This window comes from Ammodytes marinus (assembly GCF_949987685.1).
Source record: "Ammodytes marinus genome assembly, chromosome: 22".
Taxonomy (NCBI): domain Eukaryota; kingdom Metazoa; phylum Chordata; class Actinopteri; order Uranoscopiformes; family Ammodytidae; genus Ammodytes; species Ammodytes marinus.
Genome location: NC_137226.1, coordinates 13,999,083 through 14,015,460, shown reverse-complemented (window position 1 = coordinate 14,015,460; position 16,378 = coordinate 13,999,083). Strand labels below are relative to the sequence as shown.

Below are 16,378 nucleotides of genomic sequence, written 5' to 3'. Positions count from 1 at the left end.
AAGGTTTTCCTTATGCAATATTGCAGGGTGTGTTATGATTATCAATTAGTGATGTTTTAATGTGCAGTTACGTCCAATTTAAGAATCGGGTTGCTTCCATCCAGTTTCAGCTTTATTCATATGTTAAATCTATAAAATATACAAATACAGTCTGAGAATTCAAAGATATATAATAGAAAATGTTTCCTTGTCTGCTAGTACACTTTATTTTCTCTTTGCTGTGAATGGTGAAACGCATTGCATGACAGCATGAGAACTGTTTTAACCATCAGAAAAGGTGCATGAAAGTTCAATGCAAAATATTCATATTTATCTGCTCGGGTAGATACATTTCAGCAGTTAATCTGTATTGGGACAAACAGACGTGTTTGTGAATACATCGCCTTAACATTCCAATCTGTCCCATTATAACCTTCACATTTGGTCTTTTTCTTTTGGTCACCGAGAAAACATTAATCCTTAATCCAACACATCATGAAAGTCCCTCTTCTTTTTGCCCGGACGCAGTCTTCCTCTCCATCAGTACAGTTTTTTTCTCCAATCGGACAGTTACGGGAGGGAAGTGAAACCTGTTGAGGGCAATGTTGTTGTAACCTTCTATGAAGGCCAGAGGCTGATGAGTGTGTCGCAGTAGCCGTATCTTGGTGACATTAGCCTCCATCAGTAGGTGTGAGTACATTTTGATCTCGGGATTAGTGAGACTCAGGTCCTCACGTTTGTCATATCTGTTCAAAAGATTTATAAAAAAATAAAAAAAAATAGGCATGGCATTACAGAAGTCATATTGGGTATGTTATTTTTGAAAACAATACAAATTCACTGACCTCCAGTTTCTGTTCTGCTCCAAGAAGCGAGATACTCCAGTTTCAGCAGCATAGGTGTCAATATGAACAAAGACATCTGAGGGGACAAAGGTAGAATGTAACAAACCTTTTATGCATGTTTTCAGAGATCGATTATAATATACAGTTTTGAATGATTGCTAAAAAAATACATCTTAAAGCCAAAATGATTTTGTCTCATACACAGTTTATGCACTTAATCATACCAAAATGGTTTAGATACGAGTACAAATAAAAGCTAATGATTAAATCCTAAATACTTTTTAACTTTATAGCTCTTGTTAAAGATGGCCAGAATGACCAGTATTTCTGGTTTTCTGTACGTAAGAAACTCCCAGCAAATAAAAATGGGCTGAGAGGGATCCAACCTGTAGTGACTGGCAACAGCCTGTGCAATTCCTGCAGGCCTCGGCCCCCTGGGTAGTTGTGGTGGGAGACGTAGAGACAGACACTCGAGTAAGCTGCATTGATCAACAGCTGGCCGACCACAACCGCAGAGCCCAGTTTATACATCCAGGATTTCTGGTAGTTACACAAACTGAAGCAGAAAAGGAAAAAGGAAATGATCGAGTGGTACTTAAAATAAAATGTCAAGTTCCTGTTAAATGCTAGAATTGAGTAAATGTGTTTCGGCTTACATGAAAGAGCAGCCTCGGCTAGCCACCAAGCTGAGCACAGGGAAAGTGTATATGATGAAGCGCATCTCCTTGTGGGGTAGCAGCGAGTAGGTGAGGATGAAGCCCACGGTGGGAAGCAGCAGCAGCCTCATCCGCCTGTCGAGGAGGCCGAGGGGGACGAACAACAGCGTGCAACCCAGAGCACGGGGCACAGCAGAGTAAAAGTACCAGAGAAATGGAGAGGTTTACTGGGGAGAGGAGTTAAGGAGAACTGGTGGGAGTGGAGTTCATCCATGAGGATTTTATTGAGGATTTGATAAACCAACATCAGTGTACACTCAGTAAGTCAAAGGATATTCCCCAATCGGAACTTTTGTTGAGTATGGTGTTGTACCACAAGACCTGACCTTCAGGCCACAACAACTTCCCCCAAAAAAAGGTGTCAATGGCAACCGTCAGAGCTGTAAAAGGAAAAACAGGAGATCAATATCCGTTTTGACAGCAGGAGCAATTTACTGTTACCAAGTATGTACTTTTTTTTTTCCACATACTGCACATTCTCTACTCACCCAGGGACAAGATCCCAGCAGGGACAGCGTAGTAAAGCATCTGTAGCAGCCCAAGCCTCCTGCTCAACAATGATATCAATAACATGAGACCCAAGAGGATGCAGAGCTCCGACCGAAACACAATGATGACCAAAGCGGAGAGGCTGATGAACCGGCCGTATTTCTGAGCCATCCAAGACGTGAATGCTACAAGAACTGGATTCAAAAGAAAAACAAATGTCACTTGTAGATTAACTCACCAATTTATGAAAACAAAGATATAAGCTCAACCCCAGAGTCTCCAACGTAGCTTACCTATTGGCAGCGCAAACACATTTGGGAGCGTCCTGGTGCTGTAGAACATTAGGTGAAACTGGGAAGCACACGTCAGACAGAAGAGCCCCGCAACCGTGGAGCCAAACTGCCTCCTCACCTCCCTCTGCATGTGCCACAGTGCTCCGATAACACACACTCCGAGGGAGGCTCGAACTACACAGAGCACATCAAGAAAAAAACGCAAGTGTTTAAACTGTTAGCCAACTAAAAGAGCCAGTATTTATTAACATTGGACAGGGACAGTGGGTTTTGATGAGATATAAGTTGTTTACCTGTGAGCTGTGTGTAGAATTTCGGTGCGTCCAGCAGAGAGGACAGAAACACGACAGGGGAGCACAGCAGGGAGACAAACAGGGGGCCAAGGAAAGTCCTTGGCACCACGCCGGGGAACTGGTGGTGGTCATACTGAAAGACAGGACAGGCTCTGGTATCAGCCAGAGTTATAGAGCAGTATACACTCAGTCTTCTGATGAAAATCCTCAAAATCAAAAGTTTTAAACCAGTTACTAAACTGATATTGAGATTTATTGATAAATTGTACAGGGACAAGTTTTTTACAATTCTTTTGTATTTGAGGTAGTGTAATGATATGACTTAATATAAGTGGTTCTGTAAAACCCCCAACTGTGTGATATGGGAATGGTGACGCTAAAGAGGTAAGATTAAATGTAGTAGTTAAGGAATAATGATAAAAATGATCTGTATACAATACAAATTATGATTATTTATTTAACATTGTAATGCATTTAGTATAAAATTTGCATTTACAGGGACTGTTATAATTTTTCCACATACTAACTGTGTTAGCCTAAGTCTTGTCTCTATGGCTTTTTTTGTAACGTTTTAGGAAATAGCATGTATTGCATCAACTGTTGCTGTGTACAGTTAGCATGTTAGCACACCTGCTACCTGCACCTATAACTCTCGCTTACCTTAACAAAGTTCAGTCTGTGATACAGAATGTCATGCGAAGCTTGTAAATTAAAGCTCTCCTCGACTTTGGTGAACGGGCAAATGAACAAATGCAACAGAGCCACAGCTATTAATAAAAACAGCAGTGGCAGCCCCAAAACATTCTTTTTCTCAGCCATGACAGCTGAAAGGTTTTCATCACTTCCTGTCAACACAGGAAGCGTTTCCACGTATTGTTAAAAACAATATTAAAAAATGTGTAGTAATAGTATGGATATAATGTTTACGAACATTGACAAACACATGAGCCAAAAATGAAAAACAAATACATTTTTAAAGCTACTACTAAAATGTATTAATATTTCACGTGGGGAAGCCGCTCTTTGTCCCGAGCGTGGCGGCTTGTGATTTGCTGCACTTTTGATTGACAGGCATTCCGAACAAATCAGCGCGAGCCACAATACAACCAAGAGGCTGACGCGGAAATCTAAAACAGCAACTGTTTTTTTTTTATTCTTCAACCGGCAATGTAAATACTACCATGTTGCACTTTGCATAGATAACCCTTACTAACACTTAATGTTAAGAGCAGCCCATTTAGATGTGTCCCAACCGTGCAGCGCTTTAGTTTTTGTTGAAAGCTTGCCTCGAGGCGTGTGTCCTGACTGATATGAACGTGTGTGTTAATTGATAGTCTGAGATGCTGTCCACCGGGCCACAGCTGCGGCTGCTGCTGCGGCTATTGTCCTGTGTAACTCTAGTTTTACTTTTACAAGTCACAGACGCCAAGAGAGATTTAAAAAGCGCCTGTACGACCTGTCAGCAAATTACTAATAACTTCGACAAGGTAAGAGAGCATTTCTATTTGTTCTAATCATATATTGTTCTAATATTGTGTGTTTTTACTCCTATATTAAATAACTGAAATGTATTTAAGGTCATTCAGATCCTTCTGTATGCTACTAACAAATTACACTATTTTGTAGGGCTTCGAGAGAACAGCAAAGCAGAACTTCGGCGGGGGCAACACAGCCTGGGAGGAGAGAAAACTGTCTAAATATGAGACAAGGTGAGACAAAGTGCATCCTGTCCAGACAACAGGTCATTCTGCCCCAGGAGCCCTGGGTCATTTTTAAACTCTGTTTGCTTTGCCATGGCTGCAGCCAGCCAGGAACAAGAAGCAAAGGGAAGTTTTAGATAAGCAATGGAAGCTATAGTTCACTGTGCCCAGGTGGTTGGATGCATAGGCAATAGGCACACTTTAAAACTACAGCGATCGCAAACTAAGAGCTTTCCCAAATCTTACAAAAGACTGGCCTTATTAAACAGTTGTTTCCCACATGAAATCCTGCAGTAACTTCCTGTTTTATCACACAGTCCAAGTGGTGACACGTATTGCTAACTCTACCCCTTCTATCTATCTCTTTGGATGTGTTGCGTCTAACCAGCTCACCCCTATGCTTCCTCCTCACAGTGAAATCCGCCTTATGGAGATCATAGAGGATCTGTGTGACAGCAGCAGCTTCGACTGCAACCGCATGTTAGAAGAGCACGAAGATGACCTGGAGACCTGGTGGTTCAAGAGGTGGGTGGTCAGCCACAGATAAACAAGCCGGTTGGGTTTCATTTCATTTATTTACGGCTCGCCTCGTGACCATTATATCATGGTATGGAGCACAAACATACATTACAAAAACAAAACAATGGCGTGCCGTACAATATGGTCAAAATACAACCAAAATGACTTCAAGAATTGGAGGACATTTTTCAAGAAGCCCCTTTTTTACCAATACATTTTGGCATATCTGACCTCAAAAAACGGAAAATAGTGTAAACATACAGGTCCTTCTCATATAATTAGCATATTGTGATAAAGTTCAATATTTTTTGTAATGTACTGATAAACATTAGACTTTCATATATTTTAGATTCATTACACACAACTGAAGTAGTTCAAGCCTTTTATTGTTTTAATATTGATGATTTTGGCAAAAAAGTAAAGAAAAACCAAAAATCTCTATCTAAAAAAATTAGCATATTTCATCCGACCAATAAAAGAAAAGTGTTTTTAATACAAAAAAGTCAACCTTCAAATAATTATGTTCAGTTATGCACTCAATACTTGGTCGGGAATCCTTTCGCAGAAATGACTGCTTCAATGCGGCGTGGCATGGAGTCAATCAGCTTGTGGCACTGCTGAGGTGTTATGGAGGCCCAGGATGCTTCGATAGCGGCCTTATGCTCATCCACAGTGTTGGGTCTGGTGTCTCTCAACTTCCTCTTCACAATATCCCACAGATTCTCTATGGGGTTCAGGTCAGGAGAGTTGGCAGGCCAACTGAGCACAGTAATACCATGGTCAGGAAACCATTTACCAGTGGTTTTGGCACTGTGAGCAGGTGCCAGGTCTTGTTGAAAAATGAAATCTTCATCTCCATAAAGCTTTTCAGCAGATGGAAGCATGAAGTGCTCCAAAATCTCCTGATAGCTAGCTGCATTGACCCTGCCTTTGATAAAACACAGTGGACCAACACCAGCAGCTGACATGGCACCCCAGACCATCACTGACTGTGGGTACTTGACACTGGACTTCAGGCATTTTGGCATTTCCTTCTCCCCAGTCTTCCTCCAGACTCTGGCACCTTGTTTTCCGAATGACATGTAAAATTTGCTTTCATCCGAAAAAAGTACTTTGGACCACTGAGCAACAGTCCAGTGCTGCTTCTCTGTAGCCCAGGTCAGGCGCTTCTGCCGCTGTTTCTGGTTCAAAAGTGGCTTGACCTGGGGAATGCGGCTCCTGTAGCCCATTTCCTGCACACGCCTGTGCACGGTGGCTCTGGATGTTTCTACTCCAGACTCAGTCCACTGCTTCCGCAGGTCCCCCAAGGTCTGGAATCGGCCCTTCTCCACAATCCTCCTCAGGGTCCGGTCACCTCTTCTGGTTGTGCAGCGTTTTCTGCCACACTTTTTCCTTCCCACAGACTTCCCACTGAGGTGCCTTGATATAGCACTCTGGGAACAGCCTATTCGCTCAGAAATGTCTTTCTGTGTCTTACCCTCTTGCTTGAGGGTGTCAATGATGGCCTTCTGGACAGCAGTCAGGTCGGCAGTCTTACCCATGATTGCGGTTTTGAGTAATGAACCAGGCTGGGAGTTTTTAAAAGCCTCAGGAATCTTTTGCAGGTGTTTAGAGTTAATTAGTTGATTCAGATGATTAGGTTAAGAGCTCGTTTAGAGTACCTTTTCATGATAAGCTAATTTTTTGAGATAGGAATTTGGGGTTTTCATGAGCTGTATGCCAAAATCATCAGTATTAAAACAACAAAAGACCTGAAATATTTCAGTTGGTGTGCAATGAATCTAAAATATATGAAAGTTCAATTATTATCATTACATTATGGAAAATAATCAACTTTATCACAATATGCTAATTATATGAGAAGGACCTGTAGATGGGAAGCTCACATAATAGTTTGGCAGGTACTTTTTTTTCCAATAATTCATTACATTTACATTCTTGCATTCAAACAGGACATGATACTCATCTCCAACACAGAATGTCAACACAAAGGTTGCATATCCTCTGGTTTCTATCCAGCCATTTATATCTTGCAATGACCTTAGGAATTCTGGTGTTATTTACTCTACTACAGATAGCCTGCCTGTGCTTCCAGTATCCAATGACTATTTGTTTGAACTATGACACAAAGCTGGTATCTTCAAACTTCCTGATACAGAATATAAGTGCAGGTTGTCATTTTAACATATCACTAGGATTTCAATGCCATATATAAAATAAAGATTGATGATGCCTCAGTTAAATGTATTTAACCTCATCTCTTCCCGGTTCTGTTTCCTGTTGCAATGCAGGAAATCAAAAAATCCTGATCTGCATAAATGGTTCTGCATTGAAAAGCTCAAAGTGTGCTGTCCAAAGGGAACATTTGGGCCGGACTGCAATGGTGAGGAAAAATCCTTTTGTAAATGATGCATAGGAACAGATAACCCCAAAAGTGGAATACAGCGCTTGCGATGAAGTTGTTTAATATGCCTGTGGTTGTGCTGTGCTGTCTTTCTGATTTGACTATCTGAAGCCTGCGTGGGAGGCTCTGAATGGCCGTGCCACGGTAACGGACAGTGTGACGGAGACGGGACTCGCGGCGGGGACGGAAAGTGCAGCTGCGACAACAATTACAAGGGTGAATTCTGCCTGGACTGCATTGACGGCTACTTTGCTGAAGTTCGGAACGACACCTTCGCTCTGTGCACAGGTAGGCCCTCAACACACATGAGCCCAACACTGTCACACAAGCAGCATTTCCTGAGACACAACCCCATACCTTCCCTGCTTTCCAAATCGCATACTTTTTTTTTTTTTACTATTCTACATACTACATCCGACCATAAAAAGAATCTAGTAGCATGCAGTAGGCATACAATTGGTACATACTTTTACTTATTTATTTCATCATAAAATTGCGCCTTGATCTTGCCTCTTGCTTTTATATCCGTCGCGTCCCGGGTTGTTTTCATACGGAGGCTCCGTCCATGTGACGTCACGTCCGGTGTGCACGGGAATGTGGCCAAGTAGCATGATGAGGGCCGGATGTAGTAGACATAGGCATATTTTTATGCATACTAAATCTGACCACAAGAATTGGGAGATCCTAAATCTTTTTTCTACCATAAGTATGGGTATTGGAATGCAGCCAAAGTCATACACAACAAGGAAGTGGTTGAGTGATAAATCTGTGGTGATCCTGAATGTGAACTTCCCCACCACCTCCTCCTACAGAATGCCACGCCTCCTGCAAAACCTGCACTGGAGCGACCAATCAAGACTGTGACGAGTGCAAGGAAGGCTGGGAGGACGATGACCAGGAAGCTTGTGTTGGTAAGAGAACCTCTAGAGAGGCGCCATGAAAAACGGCTGAAACTGAAACCATTTATGAATTGCTGTTGAAGTAAGGGACATTATGCTCTGTGTGCAGTCAACCTAACAGCAGTTACATTCCATGTGTTACAGATGTAGATGAGTGCTCTCAAGACTCCTCTCCATGTGATGAAGATCAGTACTGCCTAAACACTGAGGGCTCCTACTCCTGCAAGGGTAAAGAGAACATGTCATACGTCTCAACTCATAACACTTTACTCTGTAGGATTTGGTTACAGCACTTAGTATACTAAAGTTGACCACTAGTGTTAAGTGTTTTTCTGCTGTCTTATACAGTATAAAATACACAATTTCAACATTGCTTTACTATTTTATTTTATTTCTGCCAAAAGGGACAATAAATCTATGCATTATGTTTTTGGGTTGTCGGCCCGTCTGTCCTGACCACGTTTGCACAAATGTCAACATTGACTCAAGGATAACCTGATTTACATTTTGGAGTTCAAAGGTCAAGGTTGCTGTGACCTCAAATCTTTGAACACAATATTTCAAGAATGCATTGAGGGATTTGTGTCAAATTTATCTCTAGGACTCTAGGGTGACGTGATTAGATTTTGGAGGTCAAAGCTCAAAGACTTTCTGTGATATTCATCTAATAGAACTTTTTTTTGGTTTTTGTGTGTGTTCGTCTTTCACAGCCTGTGACAAAGCGTGCTCGGGCTGCACTGGAGACGGTCCTGATAAGTGCCAGGCCTGTGTCAGCGGGTACCAAAACACAGAGGACACCTGCACAGGTATGATGTGAATAATTCACTATTTGAAGAGTTTAATAACACTTTTCATGCTGTACCAGCCAGGGGGCAGTATATCAAAAATACATGTATTCTAAATTGGTATTGGTATAAATATAATTTTGTAGGTATGGGACAAAATATTCTTACATGCATTCAGAAATTGTTGTATTTTGGTGCATGGAGGTCCTTAATAAGAATGGCAAAAAAAAATGTATTAAACTTAAAATATTCAAGAGACTAAAGGAAAAGTCTGATGTGATTCTATAACTTGAGTATTTACAACTAATGTGGGTGGTGTTCAGGTTGGGGTATGCGGAAAGAAACATTTCAATAACAAAGTGTGAGTTGCTGTGTTTGTATCTGCTCGTGGTAATTGACTATAAAGAACTTCTGGATTTGTTTAGATTGAGATCGTGTTGGTACCAACAATTGTGTTTTCCAGATATCGACGAGTGTTCCCAGCCAGAGTTGGTGTGCACCGCGGAGCACCAGGAGTGTGTCAACAACAAAGGCAGCTACCAGTGCAGCTGCTTGAGTGGCTACGAGGAGCAGGATGGCGAGTGTGTCCAAACGCCACAGCAAGGTGAAGATTAGTGCTGGTTTAAGGAGTGGTTTCACATGATCAGCCTTTCTACAGATGCGGTACTTAAAGTGACTGTTGGATTGCATCTAAACATGTATTATTGCTTTCTGCTTCCATTCTCAACAGAAGAAGAAGAGGACTCGGAGGAGACTGAGACGACCACAAGCCAGCATGGGGAGGAGCTTTAATGTCAAAGCTAGAACCAATGGGAACGAACCAGGAAGAACGGCAGGATTTTCTGCACATCCGAAGCCGTTACATTTTAAATATGTCAGCTACATGCACTTATAAATGTTCCAGCTGCACGTGGAACCTTCAACAGCCATCCAGGTTTCCCAGCAGTGGATTAAAGGACAACACAAAAGAGACATTTTATGCTCTCGGTATGCTGGTCGTGGTTGCTGTTGTGCTCAAACTACCACTTGTCTTTATTTGTTATTTGATTTTTAAAATCGGAAGTGTTTCAATAAAGGTGATTTCTGTTGAATTTCAGATTAACTCATGTCGACATATTGTGTATATTTTCCTGTTCAAATTATTGTCTCTTTTTATTCCCTAAGGAGCAAATGCAGTGTAGTACAGTTAATTAGAGCATGTTGTTTTGTGCTGCAGTTGTCATAGATGACCACACGGTGGCAGTCTAGCCATATGAAATATGGATGCTCACCACTGTGTACAGAACAGTGCCATACTTGAATTGATCTGGAATGGACATTTTTGTCTCACTGGTTTTGCTGCATCTCTTATCTTCATATCTCATTGCTATTCAGATGCATGAGAATATTTGTTTGCAATTTACGATAATGAATCAGTTTTTTTCTATATTTAGTATCTACTATGTTGTGCTATGTTGTTAATCTTAGAGGGAATGTCCACATAGGCTACAATGTTAATCTGCAGTTGTCCTATATGTCCCCACGTAGGTGTTGAGAGATTTTTTTGGAAAGACCTTCCTTTGGCCCCGTATGGATCAAAGCATATTTTCCTAACCCAAGTCTCACCTTGCAAAAAGGCTTCCCGCGGGATGATGTCAGCTGTTTTGACTCCACAGGCTTGCCAAGGTGGAGGAGCAGCTAGTTGAGACCTGTCTGAGCTGGTATTGAGGAAGCAGACATCACTTACGTAGAACATCATCCCCCCCCCCCCCCCCCCCCTCACAAACACACACACACACACTTTCCACTCAATGGAAAGGTTGTATCAGGGAGGATGGGTAATGGTACCTGTGATTTGTTTTTGGAACTGTGTGTTCAAGTACAACGAGAGCAATTTCAAACAGGTCAAATTCTTTGTGTGTGATCACACACTTGGCCGATGTCAACCCAAGGACTGCACAATTATCTTGACGTAATGGTAACCTAGGCCACCCCCCAAAAGATTTATTTTCTCCATTTGTGTCAGCAAAATAGCCTAGTAATGTATGTCAAGTATATACTGTAGGCTATTTAGATTCATGTATACCTTCAGACAAGCTATCCCACTGTACCCCCCTTGCTAATTTAAGATAATGTCTACCTGTGGTTCTTTCATATTCAACGTAGGCCTAGAGGTTGTCAATCTTCTTAGCCAACTCTCGGCAAAAATAACGAATAACCATATTGACAAAATATGGAACTACTCCTTAATATGTCTTCATTACCACAATTCAAGCAAATATGTGACAGTGCAAAGAGACAGACAAACAGCACAAAAGCAGCAAAACAACAAAAATAAAGGGAGAAAGTGTGTTTATAAGAGGGGTTAGGGAAGACGGAGACAGCAACTGAGGACGTTAGCATGAATCATATCCCCGACTAATACATGAGTCAATCTTACTACTGCCAAAATTCCCATCTAGGTGAATATAGCCTTTATGAGAGCGGTGACATAGAGGAGATATGTTTGATATGATGTTTTCGTCGCTTGGAAACGACTTGGACTCTAACTTTCAGCACCTCTGTGATAGAAACAGCTCAAGCAGAGTGAATGCAGTGATGGCAGTCATGTGTGAGTCGGGCCGGTACAGTGAGTAATCGCTATAGATCCACCTGGCTTTTCCCTCACTCAAGGGCTTTCTTCATTTGCTACACACACCCAAGCAGCGCCGCAACAGAGATTTGGTGATTCAAGCTAAAGTGAGATAATATAGGCCCACTCCACCCGCCTTATCAGTCTGAAACACAAAGTGGGGCTGCAACAGGGTTCTCTTTCATGTAGAGATGTAGATTCACTCTGTTTGCCAGGTTTTCCTTTTATAGTAAGGGATTTCAGACCTGTACCGGTATTTTAAATTAGGTTATGTATCAAAACCTCACAACATCTGTCATTATTGGGGCCAAAATCTGGAAAAATCAAAATGTGTCTACGGCTCTACGCCATGTCTGGTATGAAGATATGGGAAGTGTGATAGCCATGTCTAATCAAGATGGCTACTTTCTTTGTTCAGTCTCTGTCTGACTCAGAGACTTATTTGGATAGCTTTAGGAGTCCCAAGCTGCTTTCCCCCAATGTACTTTTTTGTTTTGTTTTCTGATCTCTACAGCCAAGAATAGCATGTCTTTTTAGGTGCAATGGCTAATTAAGGTGGCTACTTTGTGTGAGTATACTGTACCTGAGGTTACATGAGTTACAATTAGGGTTGCTAAATTCCGGGAATTTTCAAAGTTGGAAACTTTCCATGGGAATTAACGGGAATTTACTTAGCCTAATTTAAAGCAACCCAAATGCACTAAATCCTTCTAACTATGTTATTTCAGTCCAGGCAAACATTCTAGACAGTAAAAAGCTGTTTTTTCAACTAAGTTTTAATATATTTATGAACATTTAATTTCAAATAAGATTTTTTTTTTAAGTTTATTGAGACACCCAACTTGATATCATATATTGATTTTTACTAGACCAGGTGTACAGAGGCTTAAACAGTGATTTTAGATATAGTTGGGGAAAATATATTGTATCATAATCTTGACTTAAACAACCAGATTTTATGCAAGTACACTTGGCAAATTGCACATAGCACACATCCTACTGCAGGGTTACTGAGGCCATGCCCCTTACATGCACTGTGCATTCCTCCATCACATGGGGGGGCGGGGCATTTGACTTTATTTATTGAATGGGTGGGGTCAGACAGATGAGTAATATTTTACTCAACATTCATCTTTTTTGTTTTTTCAGTGAAATTATTGATTGTTCATAAAATAATCAAAACTTGATAATGTTCTTCTTACAAATAAATCTGTTCAAATATAATGTTTTTTGATTGTATTATTTTGCATGGATGTCTGCCTATGACCAAACATAGTGTTTAAATGTTTAGATTTATGTTTGGTTATGAAAAAAATCATTTAAATTACCGACATTTAGTTAATTCCTATAATTTCCAATTTTGAATATTGCAACCCTAGTTACAATGTACTCGCTTCGCCAGAGCTAGCATTTCCAGAATCTCTCTAAAACAGGTTTAAAATAAGTGTAATGTTCTTAAAAATAAGACCTGGGTTTGAAAATAAAATACATTTCCAAATGGTGGTGGTGAATTCACTATTGTTTCAGTTTGTTATATAATTTCAACAACTGATCTTTGTCTAAGTGGGTTGTATGCAGTTCAGTTAGTATGTCACTTGATATGAAAAATTCATGCAAAAAAGTGATTTTTGCAAGATTTTTTCTGTTGTTGTTGCAAAAACTAGATTTTTGCATGGAAGAATACATGGAGATACTCAATGAGCAGGCAGGTTGTTGTTCAGGAGATTTCCTCAAATATTCAGTATTTTGAACTTGTGACCTTCCTGCGACAGCTCTTCTCACCACTGGGTCTGCTTGCTGTTGAAATTAGAATATTGTTTATTCCACATGCTGGCCTCCCTTTTTTCGTGCGGCGTAGTGAATCCCTGGTGGGATTCCTTAAGACATACACCAAGGAGTGGATGGTGCATGCACATGCACAGTGTTGCCCGTGCACGCACGCACACACACACACACACACACACACACACACACACACACACACACACACACACGCACTGGAGCATGTGCACGAACACTCTGTGGTATGAGGGGCACCCTGCTCTTTTCTCTTGACTTTGTGGTGGTTTTCTTCTGCCAGTAAACCTCAGCTGTGGAGCACATGGCCCAGCTGTCCCGGGGTGACTACGAGGACACTGACGGGGTTACTGAGGAAACTTGCAGAACTTAAAGCTATAATGCATAATTTCCTTCGCCTCCATGAGTAATTCTGAGTAATTACAACAACGCTGTCGACTAAACCTACTTAAAGTAAGCCTTCGGTGATCGCAAACAGATTTTATACCTTCTGTTGAACGTCCATGTTTTTCCTTAGCAGTAGAATCAACAACTGAGAAAAACAGAGAAGAGTTTTGTGGAACCGATAGGCTTAATCAAGTTTGTGTCTACTCATTTGGCAATGGCTTGAATGTAACCGACATTCATTTATATGAAATTGTATGCGCTAGCTTCAAAACCAAACAACACATTGTCACTGTGCAGTTAGCGACGCGACCTCCTCTATTCAGAGATGCTTTCTATTAGAATGAAACTATTGAATGATAACCTATGCTGGAAATGTAAAACTGAAATTGGTACTTTTCTCCATTGTATCTGGGAGTGTGCTATGGTCAGGCCTCTCTGGACTAAGATTATTTTCATTTTAAGCAATTGGTTTGGTTCAGAAATTCCTTTAAGCCCAGAGCTCTGTCTATTAGGGGACAAATCTCAAATACCTAACGTATCGAAGTGTGACTTTTCTGTAATTATTGTAGGTATAGTAACGGCTTGCCGTGTTATTTTAAGACACTGGAAGATACCAAAAGCCCCACAAGTTGAAGAATGGGCCAATGCAATGACTGAAACTGTATCTTATGAATGCATGTTGAACCGATTAAGTGACAATTGGGGGGAGGGGGTATCCTCTTGGGAAGGGTTTTGGGACCACATAAAGGTGGATAGTGACCCAAATTAATACAGCCACAACTGCAAAGGCAGCTAACATCACCGGACCATGGTAACAAATGTATTTATTTATTTATTTTTATTTTATTTTTTTTTGTCATTGGCCTGTTTTTGCTTGTGGGGTCTGACCATGGCACATTGAGGGGAGAAGAAAGGAGAATAAATATTGGCTCTTATCTCCACATGGGGGAAGTATCTAGATGTTTCTTATTATTTTACTTTTTTCTTTCTCTATTATTATTATTATTATTATTATTATTATTATTATTATTATTATTATTATTATTATTATTATTATTATTATTATTATTGTTACTATTTTTATTTATTTTTTATGTCACCATGAAAACAATAATATGGAAGCCATGAAACATGAAATATGACTTTGTATTATGAATTTGTATTATGAATTTGTATCAGATGTCCCTGTATCTATGTGACCACCTGTGAACATTTAATAAATATGTGAATTACAAAAAAAAAAAAAAAAAAAAAAAGAGATGCTTTCTATTCAAGCAGGCCAGGACACTCTGCCCTCTTCTCCCTAGCTGGCACAGAGTTACGGCTGTGATGATTCCCCTCTTCCTCCTCATTCATCGGTGGTTAGATCTCGGGGCGCGCTGTTTCCCAAAGCTATCCTTAGACAACAATCCCCTTTGTTCCATTGTGTGGCAGTGGGACGGAGATAATCATAGTGCTGAGGTACTGCTGAGGGGAAACTGCATGTGAAAAACTAGAAGCCAGATGTGGCACCATGTGCTTTTGTTCAGCTGTCAGTGGCCTGCACCGCCTCTGATGTCAGGCTCTCCTTTAAACCTGCTGCCCTCTCTGTGGTGCGCTGGTGACTGCCTTGCTTTCACCCAACCGGACGCTCCTCCGCCAAACAATTAAGCCGGACAAATTGGAAGCTCTGCAGAGGAACTCAAATATAGATCCAACATTTTGTTTGTTGTCCCTTTCCGGGCACCGCGACAGAGATGCCAGAGAGAGCCTCAGTGAATGAACTCACACTCAGCGCCTCTTGCTTCAAGATGCTTTATGAAACGCAGACTTTAGGAGGGAAGTTAAAGCATTAGATGCATGAGAGGAGCAGCTGTGGATGCATGTGTAGAATTAACCCTCTGCCTGGGGTTAAGGAGGGGGAAATTGGAAAATTTGAGCTGTGTGCAGAAGGGTTACAGTCTGTGTGACCCCTGAAACACAGATGAACCCACATGCTGGTTTTCACCAAAGAAAGTGCTGTCTTTTAGAAAAAATCTAGTTTGGGTCTGAGGACACAAACAAGAATACGCATTTTCAAAAGTGAAATCTTAGAATATGCATGTGAAATTAAAACGGTATTCATTGATGTATTTTATTGTCCCACATTGAAGATAATATATTATAAGTGTATTAGGTCAATATGACGAACTTGATCGCAGCACATGATTGTGTTTTTGTAAGAACAATAGTCACTCTCCTTTGCCCTTTTTTGGTCTTCACCATCTTTTCAGGTAAATATCTGTTTCCTTAGCTGCCAAGGGCTCCTTTATGTTCATCACCTAGCTTTAGCTTTCTTAGCTACAACAGTCCTGTCTGTTGTTTGGTGCTGAAATGGGGGTTGATTAGAGCAGCAAGACTGAACTGAAACGGCCAGGTAGCGGTCCAGAAAAGCGAAACAATGACCTTGAAGAAGCTAACCTTCACAGATCAAGATGACAAATCTCTGTGGGTTCGTCACTACGAGCAAAACATTTCACATTAGATTCATCCTTACACTAAAAATATATTTTTTTGTATCGCAGCTTTAAGTCAAATTTGGATGAATTACAAATTGGGTTTCAACGCGGTTGGCGCTGGTGCTCTGCCTTTGGGGGTATTTTAGATTGACATTAGAAATCCAATATGCTAAAACCTGAAAAT

The 16,378-nt window shown here is 40.9% G+C and overlaps 2 protein-coding genes across 2 annotated transcripts; one reads left to right on the top strand and one right to left on the bottom strand.

Annotated features, from left to right (window-relative positions):
* Positions 1 to 157: 157 nt before the first annotated feature.
* On the bottom strand, positions 158 to 3,467 carry alg12 (ALG12 alpha-1,6-mannosyltransferase). Its single transcript, XM_080050690.1, has 9 exons — positions 3,276 to 3,467; positions 2,616 to 2,748; positions 2,323 to 2,496; positions 2,029 to 2,223; positions 1,818 to 1,920; positions 1,481 to 1,705; positions 1,211 to 1,380; positions 825 to 900; positions 158 to 725 (listed from the first exon to the last, which is right to left on the bottom strand). The coding sequence occupies exons 1-9, from the start codon at positions 3,432 to 3,434 to the stop codon at positions 473 to 475; spliced, it is 1,488 nt and encodes a 495-aa protein (XP_079906816.1). The 5' UTR covers positions 3,435 to 3,467; the 3' UTR covers positions 158 to 472.
* A 296-nt stretch (positions 3,468 to 3,763) lies between these two features.
* creld2 (cysteine-rich with EGF-like domains 2) lies at positions 3,764 to 10,018 on the top strand. Its single transcript, XM_080051367.1, has 10 exons — positions 3,764 to 4,102; positions 4,242 to 4,324; positions 4,730 to 4,840; positions 7,126 to 7,217; positions 7,350 to 7,526; positions 8,051 to 8,149; positions 8,282 to 8,365; positions 8,848 to 8,943; positions 9,386 to 9,526; positions 9,653 to 10,018. The coding sequence occupies exons 1-10, from the start codon at positions 3,956 to 3,958 to the stop codon at positions 9,712 to 9,714; spliced, it is 1,092 nt and encodes a 363-aa protein (XP_079907493.1). The 5' UTR covers positions 3,764 to 3,955; the 3' UTR covers positions 9,715 to 10,018.
* Positions 10,019 to 16,378: the final 6,360 nt, after the last annotated feature.

Excerpts from the sequence above, each read along its gene's own strand:
- alg12 (XM_080050690.1), bottom strand. The coding sequence starts at position 3,434 with ATGGCTGAGAAAAAGAATGTTTTGGGGCTGCCACTGCTGTTTTTATTA. Across the intron at positions 1,706-1,817 it reads AACAAAAGTTCCGATTGGGG|AACCTCTCCATTTCTCTGGT; the intron begins AATATCCTTTGA and ends CTCTCCCCAGTA. Across the intron at positions 1,381-1,480 it reads AGCCGAGGCTGCTCTTTCAT|TTTGTGTAACTACCAGAAAT; the intron begins GTAAGCCGAAAC and ends TTTCTGCTTCAG.
- creld2 (XM_080051367.1), top strand. The coding sequence starts at position 3,956 with ATGCTGTCCACCGGGCCACAGCTGCGGCTGCTGCTGCGGCTATTGTCC. Across the intron at positions 4,841-7,125 it reads GAGACCTGGTGGTTCAAGAG|GAAATCAAAAAATCCTGATC; the intron begins GTGGGTGGTCAG and ends GTTGCAATGCAG. Across the intron at positions 7,527-8,050 it reads CACCTTCGCTCTGTGCACAG|AATGCCACGCCTCCTGCAAA; the intron begins GTAGGCCCTCAA and ends CTCCTCCTACAG.